The sequence below is a fragment of the Phaenicophaeus curvirostris genome, chromosome 1 (assembly GCF_032191515.1).
Source record: "Phaenicophaeus curvirostris isolate KB17595 chromosome 1, BPBGC_Pcur_1.0, whole genome shotgun sequence".
Taxonomy (NCBI): Eukaryota; Metazoa; Chordata; class Aves; order Cuculiformes; family Cuculidae; genus Phaenicophaeus; species Phaenicophaeus curvirostris.
In genome coordinates, this window is record NC_091392.1 from 197,831,463 (window position 1) to 197,856,437 (window position 24,975).

Here is a 24,975-nt window from a genome sequence, read left to right on the forward strand (position 1 = left end):
CCTGGCCACGCCCCAGGCCTGACATGCTCCCAGCCGTGGCCACGCCCCCGCCAGACACCCCAGTATTGGCTCCGCCCCATCCTTGGCCGCGCCCCATCCCTGGGCCCGCCCCCCAGCGTGGCTCCGCCCCACCTATAGCCACGCCCCCGCCGGTGGCCGCGCCCCCAGCGCTGGATGTGCCCTGGCCGTGGCCGCGCCCCCAACCGTGTCCCTGTCCCAGCCTTGGCCCCGCCCCATCGCTGCCCCGGCCCCCCGTTGGCCCCGCCCCTCGTTGGGCCCCCCCCTCCCCCCGTTGGCCCCGCCCCCCGCCGCCGTCGTGCCCCTGCCCCGCCCCGCCCCGCGGCGGCCGGCGGAGCGCCCGGGGGCGGCGGGAGCGGCGCGGATGGCCTCGGTGCTGCCGGGGGCGGCGGGGCGCGGGGCCGGAGGTATGTCACCGCCCGGGAGCGTCGGCGGGCCCGAGCGCGGCGGGGCGGCGCGGGGCCGCCCGGGCTTTTGTCCACGTGTGTCCCGGGGAGCGCGCCGGTGCGTGTGCGGGAGCCCCGGGGCGGGCTGGCCCCGCTCGTACCGACCCGTGCGTGGAGCGGGAGCGGCGGGGGGTGCTGGGCTGGGATGGCAGCTCCTCCCGCGACCGTGTCCCGCGTCACCCACCGAGCCGCGTCCCGCCGCTCTCCCCGGGACCTGCCCCGCTGCTCCCCCCGAGGCCGTTCCCGCTGCTCCCCCCTTACCCCCTCGGGGCCGTGTCCCTCTGCTCCCCAGGACCTGCTCTGCCTCACCCCGGGGACATGTTCTGCTGCTCTCCCCGGGGCCGTGTCCCGAGCCTTCCCCCAGGACCTGCTCCCCTACTGCCCCCGGGAACATGTTCTGCTGGTTCCCCGGGGACTTGTCCCGCTGTTCCCTACCGGGACTGTGTCCCGCTTCTCTCCCGGTTCCATCCCCGCATCCCCCCCCGGTGCCATCCCCGCATCTCCACCCGGTTCCATCCCCGCATCCCCCCCGGTGCCATCCCCGCATCCCCCCCGGTTCCATCCCCGCATCCCCCCCCGGTTCCATCCCCGCATCCCCCCCCGGTGCCAGCCCCGCATCCCCCCCCGGTGCCAGCCCCGCATCCCCCCCCGGTGCCAGCCCCGCATCCCCCCCGGTTCCATCTCCGCATCCCCCCGTGCCGCCGCTCGGCATCCCCTGGACCCGGAGCTGCGCGGGCACCTGCTGCGGGGGGGGAACGAATTTCTCCCCCGGCTCAGCCCAGCGGCCGCTCCGCGGGTCTCCAAACCCTCAGCTCTTTTTCCCCGCTCCGGGAACGCGAACCCCGGCAGCCCCCGGTCCCACCGGGATATTTGCCGTCGGTTCGGCCGGAGGGAGCGTGTCGGGCGTTGAAGTCGCCTCCGGTTTTCCCGGGAACGCTTCCAGCCTTCAGCCCCGGCCCCCCGTGGGAGCGCAGAGAGGGCTCCCGGAGAACGTTCGCTCCCGGTGTTGTTGTAGGGATGGAGAAGTTTTATATTTAACCTTCCTACCCCTGCAGGGAAAACAAAGATAAACTCCTGTTTAAAGTGAGGAATGGGGAAAAAAAAAGAGGGGGGAGAAAAAATCCTAACCCACATGAATTTAACTTGAATCCTCCTGCCAGGTTTTGTGATTCATAGTTTGAAATACAGGAAGGTCGCTGCGTGGTCTTTTTCCTCTTTGGATGGAAAGAGGGTTTGTTTTTTTTCTCTTTCCTGATGCTGTGTGACTGCTGAGCCTGCAGAGCGCCGGAGACTGGGGTCTGCCCGCTGAGGCATCATCGAGGCCCTTGGTGGGCATCCACTCAGCTGAAGCTTTGTCCTTTTTTTCTATAAAAATAAGCCTAAAAAGCTTTCTGAGAGAGGGGGTGGCTGTGAGAATGGGGGGGTCCAGGTTTATCCTGTGCGCAGGTAGTTGGCAGTGCCATTCCTGCTCACAAGTGTGCGTGGAGATACAAATTTATATATATATTTTAGATATATAGGTATATTTTACATATATGTGTGTATATTTTACATATATGTGTGTATATTTTACATATATGTGTGTATATATAAAAATATATGTAGGTGTATGTCTGTATATTTACATATATGTAGACATGTATGACTACATATATTTTATATACATAAATATAAAATATAGTACATATATATTTATATTTTTATATGCATGTATATAATATATGTATTTATATGTATATGCCATTGCTAATGGCCAGAAAAGCTCTTAGAAGGATCCTGTAAATATCTTATCAAGAAATGCCAGAGGGATGGGGACAGGGAATATCGAGTGGGTGAGACCCCATAACTAGCCCCTCTCTGAGGCTGCCCTGGGTGGGTGTCGTGGCTCCGCATGGAGAGGCCACATCCTGCACAGCTTTCCTCATCCCCAGCCCCGACCGGAGCGGTGGTGTGAGGGCGTGAATTTGGAGGGGTTGGTTTTAGGTTGTAGAGAGGAATGTGCCCCCCAGCCTTTCTGCAGTTTCCCCAGGGTGATGGGGGAGTGGGGTCGGCAGGAGCCTCCACATCACCCGTGTGTCCGTCCTGATGCCGATCACTCTCCTTCACTCTGTGCCAGCATTTGGCAGGGAGGGCTTTGCTTTCCCTTTTCCTTTGGAAAGCACTTGCTGATGAAAGGGCTGGAGAACAAGTCTTAGGAGGAGCGACTGAGAGAGCTGGGGTTGTTTAGCCTGGAGAAGAGGAGGCTGAGGGGAGACCTCATTGCTCTCTATAACTACCTGAAAGGAGGTTGTGGAGAGGAGGGTGCTGGCCTCTTCTCCCAAGTGACAGGGGACAGGACAAGGGGGAATGGCCTCAAGATCCTTCAGGGGAGGTTCAGGCTTGACATCAGGAAAAAAATATTCACAGAAAGGGTCATTGGGCACTGGAACAGGCTGCCCAGGGAAGGTTGAGTCACCTTCCCCAGAGGTGTTTAAGGGATGGGTGGACGAGGTGCTGAGGGACATGAGTTAGTGATTGTTAGGAATGGTTGGACTCAATGATGCAGTGGGTCTTTTCCAACCTTGTGATTCTGTGATTCTGTGATTCTGTGATTCTGTGATTCTGTGATAGAGGAAGGCAGCTTTGACAGGCACAAGCATGTGCTGCCCCTCCAAAGCCCTTCATACCTACAGGATGAGCAGTTGCTCACTCTTAGTTTTCATTTCCAAGCATGTGCTGCTCCTGAGATGTCATGGTTGGGTGTAGGGGCGATTCCCATGGTCCTGACCCCACACAGTCGACCAAACCCTCCACACATCAGCATCGTGGATGGAGGGACTGATGCATGGAGAGAGTTCAGTGCTCCCTGCAAGAGCTCTTCTGTGAGGAACTGCCAGTGCAGAGCTGAAGGTGTTGCATTTCTCCAGCACAGACACACCAAAGGGGGTTTGTGGGGACCCCAGCACCAGCCCCAGGAGGGCCATGCGTAGAGCTGCCCTGGTGAGTCAGGCTCAGCCAGACTCTTGGAATGCACACACAGGTTTCCGGGATGCTGTGGAGATGTTACTGCTGAACATTGGAGCTTTCCTTTGCGAAACGAAAGCCTGATGGTCCCCAGTGCCATTTTTTAACACTGATAAGTGTATAACTGGCTTTAAACACCAATTTTGGTATAAATGTTATTTGGTGCTAAGGTGGGAGTACGTGACTTGTGCAGCCTCCTTGTCCTAGAAACCATTAGGAGGATGGCTGCATACTCAAGTTTTTGCACAGAGACTGTCTGCTAATGTAATAGTCCCAGTGGAAACTTCAGTGCTCAGGAATATTTTGTGGATTTGGGAAAAATCCCAGGAGGATTTTTGGTTTCGTACAGGAATTGCTTTTTGGCAGCTTTGGGATAGATGTAATCTGGTTCCCATTTGTGTCTTAAATTTTCAAGTGGAACAGCCTGCCTTCAGCACAAGGCATAAGTAGAAATAGATTGAAATACGTAGAAATAAGTAGAAATAAGTAGAAAATTGTAGTAACAACAACAAGAACAACATCACCTCTGTAAAAAAAATGTTAGGGTGAATTTTCTGTTGCAGTGTTAGGTATTTAAGAAGCATATCCATTTTTTCTTTTTGGTTCAGGTCTCTTTTTCAGTAGGTGGGATGCTGCTTTGCATGTAAATCTGGAGTAAATCTGTAGAAGCTGGTGAAATCACTGGATTTTGACCAGTGTGGGTGAGAGTAGAATTTTGCCTTGCAGTTAACTGTATCTTCTGTGTGGCAGCTGGTACTGCGGCATTTTCTGGCGTGCCTGCCTGGCACTGCCTCTTGGTGGTCTTGCCACAGCTCTGGAGTGTCCCACCTCGCTGCTTGGCCGTGCATTTTGCTGCTTGGTCGTGCGTTTCCCCACATGTTTCTGGACCACATCTTGGAAGCTCCAGCGGGACCTTCTTGTGTGAGCCAGGCAATGATGGCCAGCACGTGTCGAGGCAGCACCTTCCAAGAAGCGAGGTGATCTGTATGGGGATGTTGCATCTCAGGAAAATATGGAATCATAAAATCATAGAATGGTTTGAGTGGAAGAGACCTTAAAGATCATCAGGCTCCAACCCCTATGCCGTGACTTTGTTGTGTGCACATATTGCAGTGAAGTCACGGCTGGACTGAGGGGTGGCACGCAGGTCCCCTGGAGGTATCCAGAGGGCAGGAGACAATGGGGTCCTCCCCCAGGGACGTAGTCTGGGCCCCTGCAACCCATAGAGGCAGGGAGGCAGTTCATAGAATCATAGAGTCGTAGAATCATAGAATCACTAGGTTGGAAAGGACTCACTGGATCATCGAGTCCAACTGTCCCCATCAATCACTAAACCATGCCCCTCAGCACCTCATCCACCTGTCTTTTAAACACCTCCAGGGAAGGTGACTCAAACACCTCTCTGGGCAGCCTGTTCCAGTGCCCAATCACCCTTTCTGTGAAAAAATTTTTCCTGATGTCCAGCCTAAACCTCCCCTGGCAGAGCTTGAGGACATTCCCTCTTGTCCTGTCCCCTGTCACTTGGGAGAAGAGGCCAGCTCCCTGCTCTCCACAACCTCCTTTCAGGTAGTTGCAGAGAGCAATAAGGTCTCCCCTCAGCCTCCTCTTCTCCAGGCTAAGCAACCCCAGCTCTCTCAGCCATTCCTCGTAAGTTCTCAGGGGAACACTCCCTGGGGATGGCTACCTGGGTCAGGCAGGGCTTCTCTGCCAGTGACATATCCTGTCCCCGGGACATGACCCCCCACCTGCGATGTGCAGTGTTTTTGGGCTGTTTTAGAGTCACTTTGGAGGCAATTACTTCACACTGCTGGCCGTTACCCTGATTTTCCCTATTCTAAATCTGAGCTCAGCCATCTGGGAGCAGGAAATAAAGACAATTATCTTGTTAGTGCTTCTGTGTATAATACCTTTATTAAATTTCTGCATTTTAAAAGTGGCTGAATATAGATTGCATATAATGATTTAATAACAGAAGGCTTATAATTTTAATATATATTCTAGTGAGGAGACGGTTTTAATTTTTTTCCTTTAGACGTGACACTTCAGAATAATGCAAAGGCTCCACTCAGCGTAGGATTATCTTGAACAGTTGTTCACATGAATCAAATGAAGCACTGTGTATCCTTAGCCTATGGTTTGTTGCCTGTGTTAAAAAAAGAAAGGCAAAGCTGTAGAAATACTAAGATCCATACGATAGAGTTCAATGCCTGCATTTTCAGTTAGAGTACTGTACTGTCTTTGTACTATTTTTGTTCTGTCCTTATCCCAGGCTCCTTTGTATGCTGAAAGTTTGTGGGAATGACTCAGGGAGAAAGCTATTTAACCTAAAGGACACCACTGGCAAAAAAATAGATGGATAGAGAGCGATGTCAGTGATTCTGCGCAGGAACCAATAACTATTTGCCTGTATCTGAGAAAGAGGATCTTGAAACCTTCTCCAAATGGGGTGAAAAGATTTCCTTTTCTTCAGATGCTGTTTATTCAGTTCAAGAAGGGAGTTTTATAATATAGTTGCTCAAGGTAACAAGGAACTAGACTGAATGATCCACGCTCCTAGGTCCTATTTCGCTACTGGTTAATTAATGGAAGGGCTTAAGTATCCAAGTGACATGCATCAGGCCAGTGCTTTCCTGTAACATGATCATTTTTAAAGGCAGTAAGTACAGTAAAGTTAATCATAGCTTAAACTCCTGCTTCCCAAGTGTCTTGTCTGTATGCTGTAGCTGGTTGATTTATGAACATTTTTCTCCCCCAGTGGAAAAAAAAAATTCCTTCCCTAAGAATTTGAGCGATGGATTTTTATCTTGGAGGGTTTTTTTGGCTTGGAAAACAGAATTTATGACATAGTGAAAAGATCTGCAGACTCTTTGCTGTGCTGACAAGCAGCACGGCTATAGCAGAAGCATTGTCTCACTTGTGAGCTCCATGTCAGCCTTTGTATTTCACTCTTTTACTAAGAGCTTCTTCCCTTACTTTCAGCTCTGAATAATACTTACACTTTTATCTCAGAGCAGCAATGCTGACATGAGTTGTCATTGTGCCACTGGCACTTTGATCAAAGGAGAAGTTTCAATTATTGATTCAGTTCTTTGAATAAATTTGGGCTGGCTGCATACTGTAAACTCAATGTTATAGCTGCAGAGGAAAATGTATAGCTTATAATATAGAGAGGCCTTAAAAATGCAAGTATTTGTGCAAAGCCTAGCACAGCCATCTAAGGAACTTGCATCCCTTCCTCCACTGGGTTAATGGCCAGGTGCTTGGTTGGTGCCTGGGGCTGTGAAGAAAACACTCTGCTTGCATCCTGCAGGGATCCTCTGGAGTTAAGCCTGGGATGGGGAAAAAACAGAATCATTGAATCACCAGGTTGGAAAAGACCTCTTGGATCATCAGGTCCAACCATTCCTATCAATCACTAAGCTGCATCTTGGAGCACCTCGTCTACCCATCTTTTAAACACCTCCAGGGAAGGTGACTCAACCACCTCCCTGGGCAGCCTGTGCCAGTGCCCAATGACCCTTTCCGTGAAAAATTTTTTCCTAATGTCCAGTCTAAATCTCCCCTGGCGGAGCTTGAGGCCATTCTCTCTCATCCTGTCCCCTGTCACTTGGGAGAAGAGGCCAGCACCCTCCTCTCTACAACCTCCTTTCAGGTAGTTAGAGAGAGCAATGAGGTCTCCCCTCAGCCTTCTCTTCTCCAGGCTAAACAACCCCAGCTCTCTCAGCCATTCCTCAGAAGGCCTGTTCTCCAGCCCCTTCACCAGCTTCGTTGCTCTTCTCTGGACTCGTTCCAGAGCCTCAACATCCTTCTTGTGGTGAGGGGCACAGAACTGAACACAGGATTTGAGGAGCGGTCTCACAAGTGCCGAGTACAGATGGAGAATAACCTCCCTGGACCTGCTGGTCACGCCGTTTCTGCTACAAGCCAAGATGCCATTGGCCTTCTTGGCCACCTGGGCACACTGCTGGCTCATGTTCAGTCGCTGTCAACCAACACCCCCAGGTCCCTCTCCTCCAGGCAGCTTTCTAGACAGACTTCTCCTAGTCTGTAGCACTGCACAGGGTTGTTGTGCCCCAAGTGCAGGACCCGGCATTTGGCCTTGTTAAACCTCATGCCATTGGACTCAGCCCAGCGGTCCAGCCTGTCCAGATCCCTTTGCAGAGCCTCCCTACCCTCCAGCAGATCCACACTTCCACCCAGCTTAGTGTCATCCACAAACTTGCTAAGGGTGCACTCAATGCCTTCATCCAGGTCATTGATAAAGACATTGAACAGGGCTGGACCCAGCACTGAGCCCTGGGGAACCCCACTTGTCACTGGCCTCCAGCTGGATTTCACACCATTTCCCACCACTCTCTGGGCCCGGCCATCCAACCAGTTTTCCACCCAGGAGAGTGTGCGCCTGTCCAGGCGGGATATGTCACTTTGTCATAGAAGGTGATCAGGTTATTTTGGCAAGACCTGCCTTTCATGAACCCGTGTTGACTGGGCCTGATCACCTGGTTCTCTTCCATGTGCTGTATGATAGCAGCAGATATATGAAGATTATTTTAACGTTATAAAACCCATTACTATCTGAGATGAAAGGGTTGTGATGGGCACCACTTGCCCCCACATGCCCACGCACTTGATTTCTATCGGGAAGGCGGGGAGGCACGGGCATCCACGGGGGATCTCCCAGGAAAGCACACTCGGCTTTGCTCTTTCCTGTATCCATCTGATCTCATGCCAGGAGCTGCTTTCAAGGCAGTTTTGCTTTGCTTCGCTAGTAGCTTTTTTGCTCATCTCCTTTGTTTTTTTGCTGTGGGGAAACATATGAAAATAAGTGCATGAAGCTGAAGTTTCACGGAAAGTGTTCATCCTTGTAGACAGTTAAATTTGGATGTGTTAGCACAGCTCCTTGGGAGTGATGGGGTTTGGCCGCCTCCATCAGCTTTTCTCATTAGTCTTGCTAGTGCTTTCTTGGACGTTGCACACTTTTTGGAGAATGAAATGACAGTACCCAGGACAGGAGACTCCAAAAGCTGTTCCTGAGCAAGGGAATAGTACAACGTGGATCCTGAAGGTAATACTGGGATGAGGATTTCTTTCCCCAGAGTGGCAAGCTGTGGAGCAGGGGCTCAGGCTGGTGAATCCTGCCAGGCACAGGGGTGAGGCTTCTGCTGGCTTAGATGTGGTAGATACCCGGCTTTCATGTTCGAAACGAGAGGTGCTGCTTGCTCACATCTGGTGTGCGTTATGTGGGTTCGATTTCTGTACTGCAAGATGTTGCTTTGCTCCCATGAAAATCATATTAGCAATGCTTGTTCAGTACTCATGGGACTTGGGACCTTTGGCAACAGATCTGAGGTTCCCAAAAAGAATTACAGGGTGCAAGGGTGAGTTGGCTACCCCAGAAGTGACCGAGAAAACTTGTGTATCAACCAAGGAGCTGCTATTGGGAAGCAAACAGCAACATCTGCCTGAGCTCCTGCGCTTTGTTGGAGTAGGGGCTGCAAAGGAGTCCCAGTGCCATGGCAGAAGAGCTGCTGGTGGTATCAAGAGCATCCTTTGCAACACTGTTGGAAGTGGTGTGTCCAGTTTTTGTACCTAAACCAAGAAGTGGGACATGTAAGCCAAAGGTAACTCAAATCTACATCCCAGCCTTGGGAGAGTGGCACGGCTCTATGACTTGGGTACAGCAATGCCTCCTCTCAAAACTAGGGTGATGTTTAGGAGAGAAAGTAAACTTTGTGGGCTGGGATGCACATGGAGGGGTGTCCAGCCTCAAAGGAGGGTCCCTGCAACTCACTGGAAGGACTGGGGAGTCCACCCTGGGGAATTCATGGTGCAGCCTTTGGGCAGCCCTGGGATCCTGAAGCACTTAAACTGTCCTTTCAGTATCTTCCCTAAACAGTTATTTTCCTTTCTTGTTGACGTGAGATTTTTATGCAGTGGCAAGACAGAGAAAGTGTTTTAAATATGGAATAAAGTATTTATACTCTTTTCTGGTTTGGCTATGAGACAGAAGAACAGATGTAGGTTTGGAAACAATGTCATTTTGTTCTGTCATTTCTGGACCTCCCTTACAAACCATGTCAGAGTTTATAGGAAAGTGTAAAGCCGCCTGATTTACTTTTGAATTTCAGATGATTGCTTTGGTTGGTATTTGAAATGCCTTGGTCTCTTTTGAACCACTTGGTCAGTAGGGTACCAACTGGCAGAGGTTTTTTTTGGAGGACAGCTCTGTGTTTTTGTTTGGCCGGGTGGCTTTTGGGTGGCAGAGGAGGAGCCGTCCCTGCAGGCTGTGCCCCAGGCAGCCACAGAGCGGGTACAGGCAGCAGGGTGCAATGCAGAAACTCATCACCCAGGCATTGCCTGGAGGTGCTGCCTCTAAATGCAGTAAACTGTCTTTGCACATCAGGCATTTTTCTTGTTTTACTGAAGACCGGAGTAGTCATACAGTTTGGCTGTAAGAAAATCACCTCCTACTATTTTATTGAGGAGGAAATCTGCTTTGGGGGGATGCTGTTGTTGCTCTGAAACCATGGCTTTCCTGTAATGTCACAGCAGTGAGCTTCCTATGAGGTTTTGCTTGAGATCCTTTTCAAAACCACACTGAAACCACATCAGAAACAGGAAATATTTAAGTGTTGCTCCTCTGTCTCTGAAGCCTTGCTGACTGTCTGGTGTTAATCTTAGCAAATGATTCACTGAAATAGTTCTGAGTCTTCAGATGAGCTGTGTAGTAACCATCCAGGATACTGCTTCTGTACAGTGTAATGCACGTTTTTCTTAAAAGAAGAACTTAAAAAGAGGAGAAAACAGATTACTTGGTGTCAGGCAATTACTTAGATGTTGGAAGGTCAGTAAAGATGCAGAAATGAAGGCCTGGAGCAGCTGCCCAATTCAGCAGGGACAGAAGTGGGCGAGAAATGTGGTCGTATCTTACAGGGTTTACTATAAGAGACACCAGATATGTGGCAGTTGAAGAGGTGTTGTCTGTGGACTAGGCTGTATCCTGGCATGCTGGGGCTGAGGAGACCTGGCTGGTTTTGGGAGGTGGAGAGGTGGGGACAACAATGCAGCTGGCAGCTGCCTGCAGGCATCTACAGAGGTGACGGGATTAGTTCTTCTTGGCAGTGGCAGTGACAAAACACAAAGCAGCAGCCACGGTTTGTGGCTTGGGATGTGTGGGCTTGGTGTGTATCGAAAGCTCTTCCCCAGGAACACATCTTTTGAGAGGCGATGGTCTCCAGCCTAGGTTGCCTTCAACTGATTGCTTATCCGTGGCCCCTGTGCACTGCTGTTCTGGCAGCAGGATTCAGATTTGGGGATGGAAATTGCTTTTTTTTGGTGAGAACTGGAGGTGAATGGGGAGGTTTGGGGAAGGAGCAGGTGCCTGAGCATTGGAAGGGTGAATTGCCCCCTAGCAGAGCTGGGTGCAGCAAACCCTTCTCCTCCAGAGAGGAGACCGGGATTTGGGAGGCTCTAGTAACAGCAAGGGAGGAAAAAAAAAGGTTTGTGACTCGCTACAAATGGTTTGTGAGGCTTCGCTGAGCTTTCAAGTGTTGTGTTATTGCTGCTTGGCAAAGTCTCATAGGAGACAGTACTTAAGGGCAGGGGAGCTCATGAGGGCTGGGAGCTCTTCAAAAAGGAAATCCTAGCAGCTCAGGAGAAAGCCATCCCCGTGGTCCGGAAAAAAAGCCGTCAGGGGAAAAAAACAGCTTGGTTGAACAGAGAGATCTTGAGTGACATCAAGAAGAAGAGAAATGTTTATGGGCTCTGGAAGAGGGGACAGGCCTCCTGGGTGAACTACAGGAGGGAAGTGAGATTGTGTAGAGAAAAAATCAGAAGGGCTAAGGCTTAACTAGAAATCAGATTGGCAAAGTCTGTGAAAGATAACAAAAAATCTTTCTATAAATATATAAATAATAAAAGGAGGACTAGGGAGACCCTATTGGACGCAGAAGGAGCAACAGTGACAGGGGATGAGGAAAAGGCTGAGGTACTTAATGCCTTCTTTGCCTCAGTCTTCAATTGTAAGGAGGGTCGTTCCGTCTGTGTACAAATCCAGGAGCTAGAGGAGCATAAAATGAGGCTCCCGTGATCCAAGAGGAGGTGGTCAGAGCCTTGCTAGCCCGACTAGACAGCCACAAGTCTATGGGGCCAGATGGGATTCACCCAAGGGTATTGAAGGAGCTGGCGGATGTGCTGGCCAAACCCCTTTCCATCATCTTCCAACAGTCCTGGAAGACTGGGGAAGTCCCACTGGACTGGAGGCTGGCTGATGTTGTGCCCATCTACAAGAAGGGTCGCAGGGAGGACCCAGGAAACTACAGGCCTGTCAGTCTGACCTCAGTGCCAGGGAAAGTCATGGAGCAGGTGATCTTGAGTGCTATCATGAAGCACGTGCAAGAGAACCGGGTGATCAGGCCCAGTCAACACGGGTTCACAAAAGGCAGGTCTTGCCAAACTAACCTGATCGCCTTCTATGACAAAGTGACTCGGCTGCTGGATGAGGGAAAGGCTGTGGATGTGGTCTTCCTGGACTTCAGTAAAGCCTTTGACACAGTTTCTCACAGCATTCTGCTTCGGAAACTGTCAGCCTCTGGCCTGGAGAGGTGCACACTCTCCTGGGTGGAAAACTGGTTGGATGGCCGGGCCCAGAGAGTGGTGGGAAATGGTGTGAAATCCAGCTGGAGGCCAGTGACAAGTGGGGTTCCCCAGAGCTCAGTGTTGGGTCCAGCCCTGTTCAATGTCTTTATCAATGACCTGGATGAAGGCATTGAGTGCACCCTTAGCAAGTTTGCGGATGACACTAAGCTGGGTGGAAGTGTTGATCTGCTGGAGGGTCGGGAGGCTCTGCAAAAGGATCTGGACAGGCTGGACCGCTGGGCTGAGTCCAATGGCATGAGGTTTAACAAGGCCAAATGCCGGGTCCTGCACTTGGGGCACAACAACCCTATGCAGTGCTACAGACTAGGAGAAGTCTGTCTAGAAAGCTGCCTGGAGGAGAGGGACCTGGGGGTGTTGGTTGACAGCGACTGAACGTGAGCCAGCAGTGTGCCCAGGTGGCCAAGAAGGCCAATGGCACCTTGGCTTGTATCAGAAACGGCGTGACCAGCAGGTCCAGGGAGGTTATTCTCCCTCTGTACTCGGCACTTGTGAGACCGCTCCTTGAATCCTGTGTTCAGTTCTGTGCCCCTCACCACAAGAAGGATGTTGAGGCTCTGGAGCGAGTCCAGAGAAGAGCAACGAAGCTGGTGAAGGGGCTGGAGAACAGGCCTTATGAGGAACGGCTGAGAGAGCTGGGGTTGTTTAGACTGGAGAAGAGGAGGCTGAGGGGTGACCTCATTGCTCTCTATAAGTACCTGAAAGGAGGTTGTAGAGAAGAGGGAGCTGGCCTCTTCTCCCAAGTGTCAGGGGACAGGACAAGGGGGAATGGCCTCAAGCTCCGCCAGGGGAGGTTTAGACTGGACATTAGAAAAAGTATTCACAGAAAGGGTGATTGGGCACTGGAACAGGCTGCCCAGGGAGGTGGTTGATTCACCTTCCCTGGAGGTGTTTAAGGCATGGGTGGACGAGGTGCTGAGGAGCATGGTTTAGTGGTTGATAGGAATGGTTGGACTTGATGATCCGGTGGGTCTTTTCCAACCTGGTGATTCTATGGTTCTGTGATTCTATGATTCTATGATTGCCTGTGGTCTGGGTTGTAGCCACATGCCAAGGACTGATATTTCAGCATCTGTTATCTGTTTTACACATAAACTGGCCGTCTGTGTGAGTTACAGCTGACATTTTATTAAAACCTGCCATGAATGAATGTAAAACATAGTTACGTCATTTTTAATATCATGGAACATCATTGCATCATTTTATGATGACAAAATGTCAACACCGGTACAACGAAGTGCAATGGTTTCTGCCCAGGTCAGAGCTACTTTCTACTCCGATGTAACAGAGATCAGAAACAGAGCAGTTTGACAGTTGCTGGCATTTACCAGTCCTAATAAAAGTACAATATTGCTTTGCCATGACCACAGTCCCTAAAGACAAGTGGTTAGGTGAGAATTTCTGCTCTTATTACAGAAAAAGACAAGTCTTTATTCTCCATCTTGCATCTTGGAAAATTTGAAACCATGACCCAAGGGTGCCTACAGACTCAAAAACATAGAAGACGTGCAAACTGTTTATTTCTTCTAAATTCTGTTTGGTGAATGGTGAGGCTGCGCTCGTAGTTTCTGGGTTTTCAGGTTGCCTGTAATGCTTGAAACTGTTTGACTTCCTTGAGTGTGTGGATTTTCTTTACTTCACCCCAATCCACGTTTTCACAGAATCACAGAATCACTAGGTTGGAAAAGACCCTCAGAATCATCGAATATTTTATTTATAGAACAATCCTGGTCTCAGAACTCCCTTGTTTCATGCAGGATTCCCAATTCCAAGGCAGGACCATGTGTGTGAAGGAACAGTGAGAGGTGCCTTTAATGTTATTTTGTATCAGAATAGAGTAATCATGTTGGAAATTAGCATTCTTGAGATTTTGTATCAGCATCAGCAGAAATTCCAGACCCGTCTACCATGCTTATTTTCACAAACATATTTGGCTTATTTCTACTCAAGTGAGCAATCCTTCCCTCTTGCTCTCTAAATATAGATAACTGCCATGTATTTTCATGCATAATATGTGTGGTAAAGTGGTGAATGCATTAACATTTTGAAGAAATGTCTATTTCCTCTCCTCTGGGCACAGAAGAAAATAATATCTGCATCTTCATGCCTGGGAAGAGGACGGTCTGCATCCTGACCCTGCTGCACCTCTGCTATCCTGCTTTATGCAGGGGCATGGAGTCAGTGAAGACCTGTACATAAGGAGGAGAGCAAAGCAACCTCCCAGCGTGATGTATGCCAGTGAGCTCACAGCTACCTGAGCCCAAACCAAGTAATCAGGGTTAAATAGTCCATATCATCTGTGGCTGATGTATTTCCCACAGAGCAGGGTGTTCATGATCCCTGTGATTATGGGCTTCTTGTCCCACTGGAATGGCCAGATGCCCCAATGGGATGGATGGATGCCTCATTGGTGCCACTGTGAGCCTTCCACCTCCTGTTCAAGCCAGTGCCTCAGTGATGGCTGGTGCTGGTGGTTGGTGGCTGGTGCTGGTGGTTGGTGGCTGTTCCCTTAGTCCTAAACCTATGCCAACTGGTCATGTAAATGGCAAGTGATTCTCCCGTGTTCACACTGCACCAAGGTACTCAGGGTGAGGAGATGCTAACCTCCAAGGTTTGGACCTCAAAGAACCTTCTCTTTACAAAACTGGGGTAGTGCTCAGGCAGATAAGTAGGAAGTGGAAAATCACAGAGTCGTGGAACGGGTCAGGTTGGAAAGGACCTCAAAAGATCATAAGGTCCAACCATTTTTGGAAAGGAGGACCTAGGTGAGATCTATCACCCTGTCTAATCACATCTGGAAAATCTCCTCTGATGGGGACTCTACAATGTCACTGAGGAGGTTGTTCCAGTGCATGATTGTTCTCACTGTAAAAAAATTCTTATGTTGAGATGGAACCTCTCGCAGAGCAACTTGTACTTGTTGCCCATGTAGCTTCTTGTGAAGAAGGAGCCTCTATCTTCTTTGTAGCCACCCTTTAAGTACTGGAACACTGTGATGAAAACCCCCTGTCCCTGAGCCATCTCTTCTCCAGGGAGAGAAGACTTAACTCCTTCAGCCTCTTCTCACGGGATAGGTTCTACATCCCTTTGATCATCTTTGTGGCCCTCCATTGGACCCTCACCGGTCTGTCTGTGCCTTTCTTGAATTGTAGGGTCAATCCACTGTCATTCCCATCTTAACACTACTATGATGCATTTCGTATGAGCTTGTTAAAACAAGTGCTGCTGGAGAAAGCCATCCCTGAGAGCAGATTTATGATAAGCCTTGTTGCTTGCCAGAAGAACTTGTTTCTGCTCACTGATTGTGAAAGAGGCTCAAGGACTAGTCCAGCTGTTGATGTCTGTGGGATGCCAGAGCTTGGGCTTGCAGCTCCTGTGCAGTCAGCCTGCCTGACACATTCCCATGGCTCTCCAGCTACATCCTCTCTGTATCATATTAAGAACATCTGGACAATATGCTTTATAAACTCTCTCCCTTGATAGCGTTGACTGTATTTTATGTCTCAGTAATTTTCTGTGTTACTGAACTATTATTCATGAGCAGATTTTGTGGTAAAGTCTTTCCCAGACTTTAGACCTATTGAATGTGTGGCTGGGTTCTCACCCATCCTTCTTTCCTTCTTTTTACCCCCTGCCTCTCAGTGTTAGTCTGGCTTTGTTGGCTTCATGTACCTTGATTTGTGAGCTTGTAACTATCTGCTCTTTCAAGCTGGACCATATTTTGTACCTGGACTGGGGACCTTGAAGGCCAGACTGGGTTGGTGCATGGAACATGACTTGGTAGCTGCCTCTCGTTCCTCAGAACTAATGTGTTACTTGGGTAGTGAGGACAGCTGAGGTGGTTGGCTCAGTGGCCTCACCAGGGTTTCTCAAGTACATAACCATGCTCTAGAAATATTTTGAACTTCTGTCAAAGCCATGGCTTTGTGTTTTGTCAAGTGGTTTATTTTACTGTCATCCCTTTCTTCTTTCTTGCAGGCTCCACATCTGTTTGTTACAAGCCTACCAGCCCAGTCCAGGTACTGGAAGACACTGGCTTTCTTTATCAGGATCACCAGTTGTTTGCTGGCAGGCATGAAGTTTCTCCACTAACAGCTGAAGCAGCCAGTGCCAAAGAAAAAGCTGGTAAGTGGGTGGCCACAATTCCATACAAACCCACCACATTTGATAGGAACGGTTGATAGGACACGTTGATAGGAACGGTTGGACTCGATGATCCGGTGGGTCTCTTCCAACCTGGTTATTCTGTGATTCTGTGATTTACTTCCAGGTTTTTCCATAAGCATAAACTGAGCATTTACAAATAATATTTATGGAGTGGAAGGCCAGCTTCTTATATTCAGTAGAGTCAAAGGAGAGTTGCCTTTGAATTGTGTGTTGCAACCCACCATCATTTTTCACCCGTGTGCGTGGAGGTTGCAACATTTCCACTAGCCCTTCAGGACATGGTTGCTATTCACTGCTCAGCTGGAACGAGGTGATGGAGCTGGACCACAGGCACCTTGTGAAAGGCTTGCTGCACTTGATCCTTTTGGACCTCAACAACAGGCAACTAAATACATCTCTGAAATATAAAGATGATAACAGATGTCTAGCACAGGGGTGAAAATCCTTGTGGGATGTGATAAAGAGTTGCCTTGACAATGTAGCATTGGCTTTCTTCACTTTCCCTAGGCTTGTCTCAGGTGCAATCTAACAACCCAGGCTGTGACCTTTGTGGTATGTCAAAGAGATTTTATTGTACATCTACAAAAATATCCAGTATGCTGAGGCTTCTGTTCCCTGTGATAACACAAATAAAGCAGTAAGTTTGCTGCAGCTGCAGAGGCTTATAAAATAGATGGGTACTTGGATGTTGTGCAGAGAGCTGGTTGGAAGTGTGTGTGTCTGTTGGCTCAAACATTGGCCTGGGGAGCTGAAAGATCCTCTGGAGGCTGATGACGAGGCTATGATCCCAGTGAGTCAGACTGGCAGGCAGATAACGTTGTTTCAGGAAGAGCAGGAGAGGTCTGTCTCATAGGGCGAGCATGGAGTGAAACAGCCTGGGAATCATCTCTTCCCCTTGAGCCCCACAATTGTTTGTAAGCCTTTGCTGCAAAAAAATTAGTGGAAATGACCTATTCTCATAGTCAAGAGTTGAAGGCTTTTCTTTCCCTCTGGCATCCGGGTTGCATGTAAGTTATCCTACAGTGTATGCAGTAACTGATGAAACTTCAGGGAAATACGAGACCTCAAGGGAAAGTTTGCCTTTTAACTACTTTCAAATGCCAAAAAACCAAATGTAAGACCTTCTGATGAATTCCTTTGAGAACTGGAAATAGCAGGAGGGAGAAGGTTGCCAAGAATGACCTCAAAAAACTGAACTGAAGACAGCGCCTCCTTCTTGCCTGGAGATGTGGGAGGAGTCTGACCAGAGCTGCACTTTTATCTGTACTGGGGTCTTTCAGGAGCACCCCTCTGGGCCCAGACACTGTTCAGGCAGACATCTTACACCACTTTGGGGGTGGATGCGGGAAGAGAGCTCCGGGAGGAAGGGGTCACAGCCTCCCAGCCATGGTCATAGGCCATTCCACTGTGTATGTGGTGCCAAAATTGTACCGTTGCCACTGAATTGTTTCAGTAGCCTGTGTTAAGGGTATGTACCTGATCTGTCTGTACTTTTTCTAAAATGCTGGCATCTTAGCTTTGATTATAATGCCTTCCTTGTATTCACACAGCAAAATTACAACAGTGAGTATTGACTCCCTTAGAAATAGCATTACTGGCCAGGATGGAAATTTCGGTTTTAGGGGAAAATGCCAGAGCACAGATTCTTCTTTAATTACACTTTTAGAACTATTTTATTTTCAGTGTCATTTCAGAGTTTTCCTGTGACGCATTCTGCATTCTATTTTGTCATGGCAGGCGGTGCACTTAGGAGGCAATTTGGTTTGTCTAACTTTGGGCATAAAAAATGCAATATCCCATTTAGTATTTCTGTGCTGGCTGACTCTGTAAGCCATGCAAGGCATCTCCAGGTAGGGAGGTCAGACACTAGACCAGGATTCCTAGAAAGGTGGTTGATGCCCCAAGCCAGTCAGTGCTTAAGAGGCATTTGGACAGTGCCCTTAATGACATGCTTTAATTTTTTGTCAGCCCTGAAGTGGTCAGTCCCTTTCCTTCTCCTCCTGTTTTAGAAAAGACCAAATTTCCCTGTGACACCGCCTGTTCCTCCCTTGACTTGGGAGGGGGTTCAGAGCCATGGATGTGGGGTGCCTAGAGTATTATGGTGGGGAGGAGATGGGGTTATGCTTTTAGGAGTCAATGCAGACAAATTTAGGAATAAGCTGGGTTTTGGGGATGAGCAGGGAGCAGTTTCTTATCTCCTTTCACTGCTTCCAGCTGTGTGCCCTCTGCTCCCAGGAATACCCTGGCAGGGCACTATCCCTGGGGTGAATCCAGGACATGGGGCCACAGCTGTGGGGAAAAAAAGGTGGGAGTTGGACCTCCTGGGCAGCGAAGCTAATGGCCACCTCTCTCTCTCCCTGCCCAGCCGAGGAGGCCCTCTGCACCCTGCGCCCACCCAGCTTCCGCCGGGTCCCAGAGGCGGAGATGCGAGGGGCAGAGGAGGTGGCAGCTGGCACCGTCCTGCAGCGCCTGATCCAGGAGCGGCTGAGGTATGGCAACCCCAGCGAGAACATGAACCTGCTGGCCATACAGCACCAGGCAACGGGCAGCGCCGGCCCCTCCAACAGCACTGCCAGCACTCTCTCTTCCGCAGAAAACCTCGTGCCCGAAGAGCCGCCAATGGTCCAGCCATCGGGGCGGCAGGAACCTCAGGGGCAGGAGCACCAGGGGGACGGTGCTGCGATGGAGAAGCAGCCCCGCGCCCCACAGCCCCCGCACGGCACTGAGGAGCTCCCCACCTACGAGGAGGCCAAGGCCCAGTCTCAGTTTTTCCGAGGCCAGCCGCCGGCCACCACCGCGGCCGCAGCGGCTTTCTATGGCTCGTCCGGCCAGAAGTCGAGGATGGAGGGGAGGCCGACGGTGAACCGAGCCAACAGCGGGCAGGCGCACAAGGATGAGGCACTGAAGGAGCTGAAGCAGGGCCACGTCCGCTCACTGAGCGAGAGGATCATGCAGCTCTCGCTGGAGAGGAACGGGGCCAAGCAGCACCCACCAGCCCCAGCAGGTGGGAAGGGCTTCAAGGCAGCCCCACAATCTGGCAAGACCACGGACCCACGGGGTCCGCCACCCGAGTACCCCTACAAGGGCAAGGTGGCCACCCCTAGCAGCAAGGCGCAGGAACATGGGCTCTTGTACGGCGAGCAACCAGCGCAGGACGTCCTCAAAGCCTCCTACCCCAACCCCCAGCCCGCCCGGGCAGAGGTGGCCCTCGTCCGCTACCAGCCGCCCCCGGAGTATGGGGTCAGCAGGTAATGGTGTCAAGGGGGAGTGAGTCTGCTGGAGGGGACGCTGCCATCACTGGAGGAGGCATCTGCAGGGCTTAGGACTCATGTAGATGTAGGCTCTGTGAGCTTCAGCCTCAGGCACGCGATAAGGATATCAAAGCTCTGTGGCCAGGCCCCACGGCACTGTGTAGAGTGTATACACTGCTTAATTTTCACTGTGAGGGTGGTGAGGCACTGGAACAGGTTGCCCAGAGAAGTTGTGGATGTCTCATCCGTGGAGGTGTTCAAGACCAGATTGGATGAGGGCCACTAAGTCTGTGAAGGGTTCAGAGGGGAAGCTGTATGAGGAGCGGCTGAAATCATGGTCTGTCCAGCCATGAGAAGAGGAGATTGAGGGGGGACCTCAGAGCAGTTTACTGCTTCCTCACAAGGGTGACCAACTTTCTGGTGACCAATGGTAGGACTCAAAGAAACAGCAGGAGGATGTGCCAGGGAAGGGTTAGGTTGGATATTAGGAAAAGGTTCTTCGCTCAGAGGGTAATAGAGCACTGGAACAGGCTCCCCAGGGAAGTAGTCATGGCACCAAGCCTAACAATATTCAAGATGCATTTGGACAATGCCCTCAGACAAATGGTGTGAATTTTGGGGTTGTCCTGTGTAGGGATAGGAGTTGGACTTGATGATCCTTGTGTGTCCCTTCCAACTCAGGTCATCCTGTGATTCTGTGGATGAGGCTCTAAGCGACCTGATGTAGTGGGAGATGTCCTTGCCCATTGCAGGGGGCTTGGAACTGGGTGATCTTTAAGGTCCCTTGCAACCCAAACATTCTGTGATTCTATGATGATCTTATGCCCTACTTAAACCTTCCCAACAGAGCTCACGTGAGGTTTTCACAGTACTAGGCCCCTCATGCCAGGCCTCCTGGGAAGCACGGGTTTATTCCAAGCGCATTAAAAATAATCCGGAGCATTTACTTGTTGCGAGCTGATCCCTGCGAGCAGTGTGGGTCCTGCCCAGTGCCCAGCAGCTCTGCTGCCCTCAGAGGCAAGCCTGTGCATTGAGGGCTCCCTTTTTCTTGCTGTACTTAAATGCAAGCATTTCTCTGTCTCATTCCTGTCTCTTTGACCTCCTGGGCAGTATTTTGCTGGATTTGGAAGACAGGTTTTGTCTGGTGTGAATGTGGGTGGCTTTCATGTTGCAACCTGCCTCACTGGGTCTTTTTTGACCCCCAAATCCCCAAAGGTTTTTGTTAGTATCAACTTAAGTTGCATGCACTTACTTTACCGCAGCACAGACACAGAGAAAATATTGCACAGCTGACCCAGCTCTTCCTTTCTGAAATCTGTAAGGCGTGAAATCAGGGTGTGAACACCCTGCCTTTCTGTGTGTCCAGAACTGATGGGTTTCCTGTCAAGATGGGGAGGAACACAGAGTGTGGCTTTGATGAACATGTCAAGGCAGTTGTGACAAGCGGAGGGCCTGTGCTGAGCATGGCTGGCCTTCCTCCAGCCACACGCGTGTTTTGGTTACCAGCCTACCACTGTGCCGAGTTTGTGCAGTTTTTTTCAGAGAGAGATGGTATTTTTCAGAGCTCAGCAAAAATCTCTGTTTATGCTAAGAAAAAGCAGTACAGACTCGGGGGCGAGGTCGAACTGGGGCCTTGCTCCACTGCAGTCATTCACAGTGCTAACGAACGTCTCCAGCACCAAGCAGATTCATCCCCACAGGAAAGGAGCTGGTTTGGTTTTTTTTTTTTTTTAATTACTCTGGGAAAATGCTGGTTCTACAGCCGCAGAGTCTGTTCTGCATAGTCTGTGTAAGCAAGTAGACCTGGACGTTGCACATACTGCTGCAGGTAACCAGGAATGGCCCTTGTGTCAAGTGGGAAACTCTTCAGGACTCATCCCAAACCCTTGTCCAGGTCCCTGGTCAGCAAATTTAATGCTGAGAAAACCCTTGATTTCAGCACAGCTTTCCACACTGACAGCACAGGCCAGCCCCCAACCTTATCCCAAGGCATTGCTGGATCATCCCAGCAGCTGTGGGGAGAAAAACCTCTGGCTCACGATGGTGGTTACTGCTCATTCTCAGTAAGACAGCATGCTTTAGACCCAAATCACACTTTCTGCTACCCCTGCATGCTGTTTTCTTTGCATGATGGTGGAGAAATGTTCCTCCTGGTAGGTTCAGGGACACTGGGGAGTGTGAGAAATGACAGGATCATGGAGCTCTCATTGGAAAGGAATGGGGCCAAGCAGCACCCACCAGCCCAAGCAGGTGGGAAGGCCTTCAAGGCAGCCCCAATGTCTAGCAAGGGCTCGCTGCCAGGTACCCCTACAAAGGCAAGGCAGAGCCTCCAGCCTCGTGAAGCAAAGTCACTGCAGTTTGCAGACATCAAAAATATCTTGGGTGGTCTCTTTCTCGCAGCTCAACAAGGGTCTGAATAGCTGGTAGTCTGCATATATTCCTGCTGGATACTTCAGCATGTGTTTCCAAGGGAAGGTTAAGAGGTTGGCATAGCTGGGGGGTGTTTCATGAAAGCTAGATTTGGTCTAAGATGTATGGTCTCTCTTGTGTGAGAGACCATGTGGCTCTGAGGCGGTTTTGGTGTGCAGATGGGGATTTTCAGGTACTTCTTAGCTCCTTTCACACTGTTTCTGGATTTTAGGGGGGTATTTCCTGCTTACATGCTGGCCAGCTGCATTTTGGTTGGTAATTAGCCCTAGCAGGACAGTTGCTTACTTGCAGACTGTATCTTGTGCTGTTGCTTTGCACAGTGCCAGCAAAGGTGCAAAGTTTGGCTCTGCAGGAGATGTCGACAAGCAGTGGTCTTCATCCTCATTTCTGACTTTTTTCTGTGATATTTTTCCATACAGGAATATCTGCTTTTCACTTTGGGTGCACGGAAATATTCACTGTTGGCATTACCCAGACTGGTTCTTAATTGGTATTAACTGGTTTGATTTCTTCTCCTGTGCTATATCCCAGCTTGTAACTGGCCCCACAGGCTGCAGGGTCCTCTTCTGGCCCTGTTACCTGGGAAGATTTGTGTGACAAAAGCCTCTAGAAAACTGCAGTATCCCCGCTGTGCTCATCACTTGCCATTTCTCTGTCTGCAGCTGCTGTGCTCTGGTGCATCCCTGCATGCATCCTGGGCTGTGTTGCAGGATGAGGGCCTACTCAGCTCTGGAATGAGCAGGGTTAAAATGCAATTTCACAGCGTGGCCCAAAATATTCCCCTCTATGGAGAAGGTTAAGGCAGGTTAGCTGTTTGGGGATGTCAGCCCCATCTCTGCTGAAGGACTTATCTGGGTGGCACTCCCAGAGCTCTGCTGGAGGAGAGCTGGGTGCTGTGTCTCACTGCTGGGTTTCTCCCAAGCACAAACCTCCCTGTGCCTCTGCCCTTGCTCACTGCTTCCCCCTTACCTGGGCTCTGAGGAGGCTCCCAGGCAGCTAGCTGGTTGGGATGGAGTACCTTGATAAGAGAGGTCAAGGCAGGGAACTACCCAGTTTTATGGAAGAGTAGGGTTTGGAGAGGCTGTTTTTACTGTTAGAGAGAGCAAGCAAGGTGAGAAATTCCAGATTTCATCTCATCAGGAGGGCCTGGGAAAGAAGCTAATGGAAACAGAACTTTGGTCTTGGTCAAATGGGTATCTCATATATCCCATTATCTCCTGCCCTCTGCCCTGGCCGTATCTGTTCATGAGCCCATCCATCCTGTTAGCCTCTGGACAGAAACTGTGCAAAAAGCTTCTACCTTCCAGAAAAGAGGAAAGAAGCATAGTGTGGCATCGATCCAGAGAAAGCACCCACAGATACCAGAGATGGAAAAGATCTGTGGGGTCATTGATCCCCCACTCGTTCTCCAGTCCTTCTGTGATGAGGAAAATGTGGCTGGAAACCCACAAATGCTGACAGGGAGCTGTTGAAGGAGATGGAATAATTGCAGCTGCTGCTTGGCTTGCTGTTTTAATTTGGCTTTTTTTTTTTCTTGGCTGGCTTCAAAGGGAACATTGCCTTTGTAAAACATTGTGGTGAGATCTCACAACTTTACTGTAAATCTTAAGATATTTGGTATTGGCCTGAAGACCTCCTGGAGTCATATGATAATCTCAGCATTTATATAAATTAGATTTAGCAACCTCTGCTTTATGGACATCACAATGACAGAGCAGAGCTTGAACCCTGAAGGCCAAAAAAACCGAAAGGCGAATAAAAAGGAAACAATATTTATTCCTGTTGTAAAATATCATTATTTTGAGCAAGTTGCATGATGCTCAGGGCCCTGATTCATGGCTTCTGAATGCTGTAAGTTGGCAAGTGTAATAATATTTAGAAAACCTTTCCTAGATATGCAGTTATTCCTGAATAGTGTCTTTGCTAACTTTCCTTAGGTCTATATTCTGAGGGTTGCAGCTTGTCAGGTAAAAGGTCTTGGAAATAATCTAATTTAGGGTTTTGCACAACGCTGCAAATTAATTCCAGTTTGCGAAACATTCCAACCTGGTGATTATAACACTTTCTGTCTGTGTAATCCATCACAGCCTTTACAGACTTGTTCCACTAGCTAATTGTCATCTCTGGCACTGATCTGCATCTTGGTTTTAGCCTGTATTTTCTAGGTACCAGTTGATATTTTGCAATATCTTTGTCAGATACAGTGAGAAGCCCTGTGGTATCAGTCCTTTTATGCACTTAACAGATGGAGCATGGAGCCCTGTAATTATTTCACTGTTGTCAAAATCCCTTTTTTCACTGTGGATAGCCAACCTAGACATTATTGCACTATGAGCTGGACCAGAGGCTAATCAGACATAATTATCAGATATAATGTCTGCAGTGCAACTCAATGTTCTTCGTTTACGTAGCTCATTAACACTTGCCGCTTCAGACATTGGCACCCTGGGAGCTTGCTGTCCAGCTTGTTATCCAGTCAGGCATGTGAGGGTAGTCACAGCCCAGGATAGGATTTCCCACCCTTTTACTGTAGCTTGCTCTATTTATTCCTGGGTGGATGAACTTGGACCTACTCAAGTCTGTGTTGAATCTCTGTGCCCTGCTTAAGCAGTGATCCAGATCACTCATTGCAATGAATCCTTTTCATTGCTCCTGGCGGTCGAACCTGGTGTCTTTTATCCAGAAGGATTTCTTTCTCTGCACTGTTAATAAAAAGTGTGTATTAATGCAAGAAACCTTGAACTGGAAGCACCCCTACTTCTTGAGGGAGCTTCATTCATGGCTACATACAGAAATCGATCATGCAGGCAGCTTTTAATTCTGATTTAGTCGATGTATTTTAAAAGTTGGCATGCAACTAAAGAATAAATCTAGGCCGTTTTAAAGAGATCTCAGTTTTTTATGTGCCTCATAAAATCCCTCCCTGCCTGGATGTAGAAACCTGTATTTAACTGCCAGAATAGTCTGCGACTTCTCTAGTTATTTGTGCATTGGCCCATGCCCAC

At 49.6% G+C, this 24,975-nt stretch overlaps 1 protein-coding gene across 3 annotated transcripts in view; it reads left to right on the plus strand.

Moving 5' to 3' along the window:
* AMOTL1 (angiomotin like 1) overlaps window positions 1-24,975 on the plus strand; it is an 82,027-nt gene that overhangs the window by 21,883 nt on the left and 35,169 nt on the right. For 2 of the 3 annotated variants that reach the window (XM_069883395.1, XM_069883393.1), the window contains exons 5-6: window positions 16,101-16,247; window positions 18,655-19,537. In XM_069883395.1, the coding sequence (XP_069739496.1) occupies window positions 16,101-16,247; window positions 18,655-19,537 (1,030 nt within the window). Of the gene's footprint in view, window positions 1-330; window positions 426-16,100; window positions 16,248-18,654; window positions 19,538-24,975 lie in introns of those variants that run through there. The other variant, XM_069883394.1, reaches the window with a different exon arrangement.